This window comes from Convolutriloba macropyga, chromosome 5 (assembly GCF_964194025.1).
Source record: "Convolutriloba macropyga chromosome 5, txConMacr16.3, whole genome shotgun sequence".
Lineage (NCBI taxonomy): Eukaryota > Metazoa > Xenacoelomorpha > Acoela > Convolutidae > Convolutriloba > Convolutriloba macropyga.
Window position 1 is genome coordinate 60,586,657 of NC_134472.1, and position 10,225 is coordinate 60,596,881.

Here is a 10,225-nt window from a genome sequence, read left to right on the forward strand (position 1 = left end):
ACCAGCAGATCAATTGAACAATGCCAGCCAAAAGACAAACAAAATCATCTACAAAAATTGAGAAACTAAAATAAAACAAAACTAAACTAAACAAAACTATATTCATTGCTAAAACTCTTGAAGCATTTACCCCTAAGGCAGAATTTGATCCCTTTTACCTATTTCAAAAATATGTTTAAAGCCAATTGTTGTTTCTGAAATCGGTCCAGTACTATCTCTGTAAGACCTGAAAACAATTCATTGGCCCTTGAAGATCGATTAACTCGAAAATGACCAAAAATTTTTTTTTAAAAATGAAAGTAATTGTAAAATTTGATGAAATATTGCTGAAAAGTGCGATATTAATATCTTCGGAATCATTTCTATGTCTCTAGAGGCTAACCATTAACCCAATTCCAAGCCTTAAGAATTTCATTGGCTCAAAGATCGATAAAAAATAATTTTTAAAAATTTCAGATTTCAAATAGAAATTCGTGCCATTATAATGTTGAAAACTATTCAATCGCCCCCTAGCAACTATTTAATAACATACTACCAACCCTTGCATGAGGTTATTTGGCTACTGATGCAAGAAAAACTGGATAAAAGACAAATGTTTTTAAAAAAAACTTGAAAAAAATTGCAAATTTTTATCAAAAATTTTTAAAAATCGAAAGGCTAAATTGTTAAAACTAGTCCATTGAAACTAACAAATCCATTGACACTAACAACATAAATGCAATAACTTTTTTTATCAGACCGCGGAATAGGTTTTCTGGAACTTGAGAATGGACAAATATCAAAAATTGACAAAAAATTTAAAAAACCTTAAAAAAAAATTGCAGATTTTATCAAAAAAATGCTTAAATTCGAGACATTAAATTGTTGAAAACCAATCCATTGTTACTAGAAACTATGCAGTGCCCTATTATCAAACCTTAAATGAGATCACCTGGTCCCTGAAGCTGGAAAAATTCAAAAAATGACAAAAAATTTCAAAAAAACTTGAAAAAAATTGCAAAAAAATGTAACTGTCAAGATTAAAAACCGCTCTTCTCATCATGAAATTGTCTAATAAAAGTTTCGGTCAATTGCCTACTTAGAGAGTAGTAAAGCGTAAGGTTCTAAGGGACCTGCTCGGCCTTTTAATACCTTCTGGGCGCTACTTGTTTTTCAGGTCGAAAAGTCAAATGGGTCAGACAAAAAAACTCGTCGAGTGAAAAATTGCATAAAAAGACCAGTGGACTAATATAACTGCTACGAAATTAGTTTTAAAAAAGGGTTGCGAACAAAAAATTTTGATCAAATAGTTAAAAGTAACCAGTTAGACGTTTGAATGGTAAGTAATTAAGTTAAAAAAAAGCTACGGGATGAAAATAAATTAATTAAGGAATTCTCAAAGTCTGCTGCAACAGTTAATTACACTTGTCAACTCAGTCGAGCTTAAGCACAAACGGGAGACTAAGGATCTGGTTGTAATAAGGCTTGCATGCCTTGATGTCCTCAACCATGCCAGCATTCTCCTTAGCCAGTGCCTCGAGATCTACTGCACGTTCCTTGGAATCTTCGAAACAAGTTGAAGTGTTGGCCCTTGCAAAGAATCCCTGCATTAAGTTGACAGTGGTGGCAGGTCCAGGTGATACCCAGTTAGGGTCCAGACCCTCTATTGCTTTCCAGGTAAGGAGAGATTCGGTGAACTCTATGCCAGCACGCTCACAGATAGCTTTCACTACATTGATTGAGCCCTCTTTAGTGGAGAGCTGAGCACCTGGACACATTTACCAAATATGCAAAGCGACAGCACTGCAGAAAAAAAATTATTTAACCAAAAGTCAGCTAGACCCGGTTATTACTTGCATGGAAACTGAGAGGTTTTAAAATGTTTATCGGAACTTATTTAGTTTACCATCAACGAATGTAAAAACACAAATATTTTTCATCATATTTTGAAACCTCCATATATTACACCTGTTTATAAGCTATAAGATGGATAAGAACCGAAAACAAATAGAACCAAACCTGTCGCTTCAATTTTAGGCAACGTTCTTGCGAGAGGCTGTACATGGAAGCATTCAATAGCTTCATTAACAAAATTTAGATAGTTTGGTTTTCAGAAGTCATTTCTCAATTCTATCAATTCTAAACTGATAAAAACAAACAACTGTATTGACGAAAATGAAACAATATCAGCACTTTTTTAGACGTTACAAAACTCTATCTTTGAACGCCCTTTTACAAACAAAACAAAAAAGTGTAGTTTTGAAGGGCATGCAAGAACTTCATTGAACTCTTCGCTTTGAGATGGAAGATAATGTGTTTGTTAAAGGAGAAACACAATTTCAGACTGGAACAAGGCGGCTCGGTAATGTGCGATCGCACATAAGGTTCCGACCCCGCTCATCCACAATTTTGGCATAATTGTCTACCAAATGAGGAACAGATAGAAAAACACATAAAAATCAAGTGTTTTTTTAAAAAAAAACTGTTGTATGAAAGAAAAGATAGCCTCCAAAGCAAACAACTCAGTGGAGTAGAAAAATATGCATTAGATTGATGAGATATGCCGATATTAAGAAAGCGAGCGAAGACGAACGGCAAAATCAAACAACAACAACAAACATTAATTACATCAAAAAATTTGTCCGTTTTCAAAAACAAAACTTAATAACAAAGTCAAAATAGCGTCAGATAAAACTGCAAATAAACAAAATAACGTGTAATTCACCAGAAAAAAAATGGTTATTCACCAGTTCATAATAAAGCTTGGCAACAATTAGATAAAATAGAACAGAAACTTTAAAGTTAGAAAATTCGCTGATTTTTTTTAAAAAAAAAAACCAATGAATTTCAAGGTAATGAAAACCATAAGAATCAACTAAAATATCCCATAGGTTTACAATTACCAATGCTTCTATAGAAAGGAATTAAGAACTCTTGGTATTCAATTTTTTTTTGCAGTTACAAAAAGAACAACAAATAGACAACAAACTAAAAATCAATTAAAACTTGCCAGAAAATGCTCTGGAAACCGTAAAGCCATACTTTGGCCCCCAAAATATGTTCGATTGCACGTTCGTCGAACACCAATAATGTATCTTGTGGCCGCTCAATATTGAAAATAAGCAACAATTAGACAAAAAAGAAAAAAATGCAAAATTATTTAATACTTGTTTTTTTTTTTGAAAAAAATTTATTTCCAAAGACATGAGAGCCATTAATTACAAAATGAAAAAATTGAATATGTTTGTTAATTGTTCGAAAAGAAGCCCTTGAGACCTGCAACTATCCGGAACATGTCTTCCGTCTACAAAAAGAACGTCAAATATGACAAAAATTGAAAATTAATTTACTTTTTTTTTGTGAAAAACCCGTGTCGAAGCCAGTAAATTCATAACGAATTCTTTAAAAACATTAGATTTTGTGACCCCAATCCCTTTTGACACCTTCCCTTGACAAAAAAAATGTCATCTTTAAACTTTAATTAACGTTTCCAGGTAACAAACAGACAATAAAAGGAACAAAATTGCGAAGTTGAAATGTTTTTTTTTCATTTTGGAAAACAATTGTTTTCAAAGTCATGAAAGCCATTATCTATCTTCTAATATCAGAACATCGGCTCATCTGCTTTTCCAGGAAAAGCCAATCAAACCGGGTCATTGTACAGGAAATTAAAAACGACTAAAAAAGACAAGGTAAAAACGACAGTTAAAGACAAAAATTAAAAATTCAATTAAATTCTTCGAGAAAGTATTGTTTGTAAAGAACCACAATCTATATCTTTAAGGATTTAAATATTATCAATTGTGCTTTATTTTGAACGCGAAAAATGTGATATATGAACTGACAATAACGTGATAATTTGACAAAATTAGAAAACATGAAAAACGGGCAAATACCTAAAAATTAAAATTAATTTGTGAAATCTAGTAGTATCAAAGCCCGAATACCATAACTTAAGACGTAAAACCACAATAAAGACCAAATTTGAATTCAGCAGAAAGAAGGAGCACTCTTTGGTTGCTGACACTAAGCTAAAAGTTGACCAAAGTAAGAGAAAAATGGAGGCAAATTTCAATTAGCGATTTTTATTTAAAAATCAAATATTTTAAAAATGAAAACGACCATAAGCTTTCAAGCTATCAACTAGATAAATTAACTTCGAGCTTATTAGAAAGCCAATAGGACCTATCATTATTGAGCTTTGATTTGAAATGTTCTGTTATTTAAATAATATTAAAAGGATCGATTTTTTTTTTATAAAAAACCGACTGATGACAAACCGAATTGTATATGGATTGTAACGGTCCAAGATTGGTACAGAACTAGTCCTGCTAATGTTGATTGTCCATCAGGAATATTTAATTTTTGGGACGTCATTGATATAGACATTTTGTTCGTTAAAAAATCAAAAGTAAATGCTGCGTTTTTGATAATCAACGAATAAAGTTAGCAAAAAATGGCAAAGTTTTATTTACAGAGCACTCTCAACGGAAGTTGAAGTGGAATTAGCCCCTTTTTCAGTCTACAAAGATTGTGTTAGTGGTGTTTGGGTGTGCACTTCCTGCAAATTTAATCAGAGTGGACTAAAGAAACTTATTTCGTGCTGTTTTTGTTGAAAAAGTCTGAATTTTGTGAAATTTTTAGCCGAAATTTGTGACAAAAAAAATCAACGAAAATAGCCGACAATGTATTTTGTCTTTAAACGTGAAATCAGCAACATTTTCAAGAAAAATTTTATTAATAATGGCAAATTTTAGTCAAAAATTCCGAAAAAAGGTGAATGAAATCAACGGAATTCACTCTATTTTCTCAAAAGTTTAATCTCCCTGTCAAAAACGAAAATCAAAAAAACCTTTTTAATTCCATATTCTACGCTGAACAAGCTTTCTAATGATACCAGTCTCAACTCTCTACGATGAATATATCGATCGGCCAAAATTGACTGAACAAAAAAAACCCAGTTGAGTACATAGTTCCTCCCCCCTCAAGAGGGGTCGGAACAATTAACTAATGGTGTACCTCAAAGACAGTTCAGGTCCATTACATTTCATAAATGTCACAAAAAAACGAAACGCAGTTACATATATTGGTGTTTAGGAGACAATGTCCATAAAAAAGTAGCATGCCAAAAATCGTCTTCGCAAACTAATCAATAAACTGGCATCAATAATCATGTAATCAAATACCTCTAAAAACAAAAAAAATCAAATTGAATGGTCGTATTTGTTTTTTCGTGTTATTCTGGGTTGGGAAATCTGGACGCGTGGTTCTAAATCGCGGGATAGAGGAGAGTGGCGGGGTTGAGTCTGGCGTACGGCTGAGGGAGGGAAGATTAACCACCCTTCACAATATAAATATATGTCTTCTCAAAACAGTTTTGGTGAACCGCATACTTAAAGACTAGAAGGGCGTAAGACTCTAAGAGAACTGCTGAGCCATCTTATTGCCTCTGGGTTTTCCTTGTTTCCCCCGTTTTCGAGGAGGCAAAGTTAAAAACGTCTGATTGAGAATCGATCAGACAAAAAAATTGCAAAAAAAGACCGCAGGACTGATACAATTGCTACAAACGTTTGTTCTTGTTTGAGCTCAACTAAAAACGGTCCAATTAGACTTATATTGATCAAAAGTTTTTAGTGATATACTGTAGGTCACGATGGAGTAGCTGTTTAATAAGTATTTTTCTTCAGAGTAGGCAACAAACTTCCAATCGCAAATAGAAGGGAAACATCAGAAGATTTCCAATTGACAGAAAAGATTTTTAAGAATGCTGAAAAGTAGATAGATTTTAGTTTAAGAGATTATAATGCTTCATTTATAAATTGGCACATTGCAACATTAACCACGCCTAGATACTATTTGTTTGTCTGGGCACTAAACACCTCACTTCTGATTGAAAACACCGCCTCCTCAGGCTGAAGCATGCCAAAACTTTGCTCATATGAGACTTGTATATGAAATTTTGTTGTAATACCTCATACAATACCTCATACCAGATACAATACCTCATACATTATAAACTAAGATAAAAAATTTGCCAAATCCACTCATGGGTGGCATAACTTGGGTTTTCGCAATTAAGCCGCAGTATTTAACACCTCCAATTCGAAATTGATATTCGAGCAAATGAAAAGCCCTAATTAATGATGAAACGAACCTTATGCTTACAATTAGATCATAAGAGTGCATAAGTTACCGGAAAAAAACTAATGCTAAAACCAGGTTTTTTTTCGAATAATACGTTTTTAATGAGACATTGAAAGATTGACGAAATAGGTCTTTTAGGTACAAGTTTTTCCATCTCCTGTAAATTCATTCTTTTAACAGTGACTTTGTTCTTATAAACTCAGATAAAAAATTTGTCAAATCCGCTCATGGGTGGCATAACTTGGGTTTTCGCAATTAAGCCGTACCAAACGTTCATTAAAGTTACCACATTCGTATGGATTTCAAGACTTTACAAGAAAACAATAAAAAACCGCTTGAAGAAAAAGCGCCAATAAAAATCAGTTATTTTCCTCGTACGCACATTCGCACAAAAGAATCAGGTCATTTTTCAATACTAAGTAAATTTTCTGCAAATCCAAAATAATATGAGAGCACAAGTTGGTCGGATCAGCTGGTCCACTTAATAAGTAAAAAAACCCGTCCTTTTCATGTGGTTTGAACAGCAAACCTGAGCCTGGTGATTTGGCTTACCATCGATAATGATAGGTGGCTTCGTGCATATTTTGGAAACAGTTTGGATGCCTTTGAGAATAGCCCCATAGAACACTGTTACATCCTTGTGAGTCCTCTTGGATATGTGGTAGAAGTATGTCTTGGCAGTGGGCAGGAAACTCGTGAACACGTACTCCGGGTCACGCACCAGAAAAATATTCACAGCATCCTTCTCAATCACCTCCTCGTACCTGTGGAAGTGTTTCTTCGTTAGCTGGTACACTTTTGGGGGAGCATATTTAGTTGGGGGAACAATTAATTTTTATTGTAAATTTCATATATCATTGTGACACAAACAATCCGTTATCAACTGACATACCTAGAGGTCATTAGAGGTTATTATATTCCACTATAACCACTAAAAAAATTTAAAGTGAAAAAATTTCATCAATTTTGGTGCACTTTTTGACTTTTATTAGTAAACTGTCACCACATGAGCTCAGCTGCTGACACTTGTGAATGAGAAAGAAATCTAGATCACGCAGAACGAAAAAGTCAAGGGCGTAAAAGTCATTCGAATAGTCAAAACGCTCAGGCGAAAGTTTGCATAAGAAAGACCAACGCGTTTACAATGATTAGCAACTACGTTCCAGAGCAATTATATTGATATAACAGTGTTTCACATACAGACGCTGCTCCATTTGTTTTCAATTTTACAATCAAGGTTATTTTATAAAGCTGCAAAATATTACCCACTTAATGAATTGATAAGGAAAAAGTATATAAAATCATCACAAGCAATGAGTAGGTCACAATAAATCATGTGAAAAGAATATGTATCGGGATCTGATCTGCTCCGGGAAATCATACCTGTCGTTCAGAGCAAAGATGAAGTCTTTGAGAATCTTGACTTTGGCAGTGTTTTCAGTCCACTGTTTGATGGCCGAGTTGGTGTTGTATCCAGGCACCACGTGACTATCCGCCTGTGCCCCCATTTGGTCTCTGTACTTTGTGTACATGCTGTCTTCATCTCCCAAGTAGAATGCCCAGAGGAAGTTCTCAAAGAACACCTTGGAGTCCGGGATATTTGACAGACATCTGACGAGAGCCGTGGATCTGGATCTCGGCGTGAACCAGATGTTAATCTGTACCATTCTTAATTTAATATTAATACAAAATGAGAGAAAGGTTTGCAAGGTTCTGATATCGATGCTGTAGTCTTAGTTTGAGTAATGAGTTTGGCAACACTCAAAACTTGGTTGAATTTAATGTTGATTTATTCTATTTGTCAATGATATTAACTTTAATAGTTGTGTTTGGTTAGTAAAGTAACAGAAGGACTATTCTATGGGCGTGATTTTGTTTTAAACTACCCTCCAATTTAATCATTGCCTAATGGTTCAATTTTGAAGCTCTCATTCTATTATATTCCACCATTGAATTAAAGGCCTGCCTATACAACAGATATCGCAAATGTGTTTTTAAAGAGCTCGTACGAATAGCATAACTAGCATGAAAGGGTCTGTAACGAGAGCCGCAAACCTCGCTTCACAATGTCAGTACTTACTTTTTATGCATACCCCAGCAAACCTCCCTCCAAAGCATAAGTATGGTGAGAGCCACTGTGGCCTTCAAACTCTTTTTGAAAAACCTATAGGTGGTTGCCAACCAATAACCTCAAAAACAAACTCATTTGAACGATCGATGAAAATTTCAACTCTATACAAACTTAACTTTTACTCAGCCACTAATATTTTGAGCTAACTGAAGCAGCGAGCAATTTGTCCTAGTAAGCGAATGGTCGCAATTTCTCACAGTCAGCAACATTAGTCCAAATCCTTAAAAGCTGCCTTTTATTTTGGGATATAATCCATCACTAATCATAACAAAATTCTTCACTAATTTGACGAAAGCAAACGTTCTGTTCAACATTTAGGTTCAAAAATTTATGGAAAAACGAGATATGGTCGCTCATAGTGGCTCTGATAGGACTTTGAAAGACTCCGTAAAAGTTAAAGCCGACAGAAGAAAGTTGAGTTTTCTTCTGAGAATTCTCTTATGAGAGTTATACCTAGCTAACAAGAACTAATGAAGCGAAAGGTTCGCTCAAAAAAATTACATCCGCTCTCAAAAACCGAAAACATCAACGACATACATGGAAAATTATGTGGCACCGAAATAATAAACCAATCTTAAATGGTAAAAAATTCCTCTTGATAGAGAGAGGACAACCGCAAATAAATTGTTTGCTTTCAACTCACCCAACTATATGGCACTTAAAATCAACAAGTCGAACAACTGTTCCAACCCAGACTCTTGTTTAATTAAAGTGTCTGAAGGGTGAGAATTAAAAAAGCTGGGAAATTGCCGTAAAGCAACTGAAGTTGCTACATAGACATGCAGTATCAAAACACCAATGAGAAAAACTACCTAAAAAGTTAGGGAAAAAGGTTTTAATTGCCAAAGTTTTAATTTGAAAACGTTTGTTGGAAATATTCCCTCGAATAATTTTTAGATATTTTCTGGCGACAGTAATAGGTATTTCAGTTAATCTGTTGTCCACAGTATTTAACACCTCCAATTAGAAATTGATATTCGAGCAAATGAAAAGCCCTAATTAATGATGATTAAAAAAAGACAAATAAAACACAAACACTCGATCGTTAGTTGCTCGAAAATGACCTTAGAAAACCGTTTGCAATAAGAAACAAAAACTTTAACCAATTTTAAAATTTCTCCAATGCAAGTTTGAATAAAGACACATTTAAAAGATATGATTTTTGACCTCTTAATGCTCCAGTGTGACAAAAATCACTGTTGATCGACATTTCAGTTCAGTGACATCAAAAATAGATTAAGTTGTGAATATATCTTTAAATAAGATGTAATCTCAAGAAACAAACAATTTGAATGGTTGAAAACCAAGAGAAAGCTAAAAAGAAGTACACTCAATAAATCTAAGTATTTGACCAAATTTTGCAATCGTATGTAATATCTACCATTCTTACTCACAAAAAGAAACATTAGACACCCACCAACGAACGCACGCACACGCGAACGTGTGCGTACAAACTTAATCGTGTACTCACAAACGAGTGCACAGAAACACGCTCACTTGCAAGTCACAACACAAAGACTTACGCATGCCACACGCACGCACAAAAAGATTTTTTGAGTGGCGATGAGCTGAATTTTCTGCCTGTAACCGTGAAAACAACACCTTAAACAATTCTACTTCAGCTGATCGATTTAGTTTTATAAGAGCTTTCACTTCTCTACGGAAAAGAAAAAATGGTCATAGGAGTCTAAACAAAGAAAGTTCACCTGCATAAAGTTCCTTGGAACAATAATTCAAAAAAACTGACTATTACTAATTTTTTTTTGAATATATTCAAATGAAAATGTTCAATCGAAAACGACTATATATACTAAAAACTTTAAATCAAATACGTTACTCCCGGTTTTTTTTTACAAACCATTGTGTTCACTCCTGAACATTGGCCGGACTATGGCCTCAGCTGAGCTGGTTCTCCAAACATTTTCAAAATTGATTTCAATTTTTATTTTAAAATTTCTAGTTTTATTACAA

The 10,225-nt window shown here is 34.1% G+C and overlaps 1 protein-coding gene across 1 annotated transcript; it reads right to left on the reverse strand.

Annotated features, from left to right (window-relative positions):
• Window positions 1-1,343: 1,343 nt before the first annotated feature.
• LOC142340145 (uncharacterized) lies at window positions 1,344-8,020 on the reverse strand. Its single transcript, XM_075390622.1, has 3 exons — window positions 7,507-8,020; window positions 6,676-6,887; window positions 1,344-1,747 (listed from the first exon to the last, which is right to left on the reverse strand). Exons 1-3 carry the CDS (start codon window positions 7,788-7,790, stop codon window positions 1,413-1,415), a joined length of 831 nt encoding a protein of 276 aa, XP_075246737.1. The 5' UTR covers window positions 7,791-8,020; the 3' UTR covers window positions 1,344-1,412.
• Between the last annotated feature and the right edge of the window lie 2,205 nt (window positions 8,021-10,225).

Bases quoted from the DNA above. Each gene is read 5' to 3' on its own strand.
- LOC142340145 (XM_075390622.1), bottom strand. From the start codon at position 7,790: ATGGTACAGATTAACATCTGGTTCACGCCGAGATCCAGATCCACGGCT. The intron at 6,888-7,506 runs GTATGATTTCCC...ACACTTCCACAG, and splicing joins ATCTTTGCTCTGAACGACAG to GTACGAGGAGGTGATTGAGA. The intron at 1,748-6,675 runs GTAAGCCAAATC...AAATGTGTCCAG, and splicing joins GCCACCTATCATTATCGATG to GTGCTCAGCTCTCCACTAAA.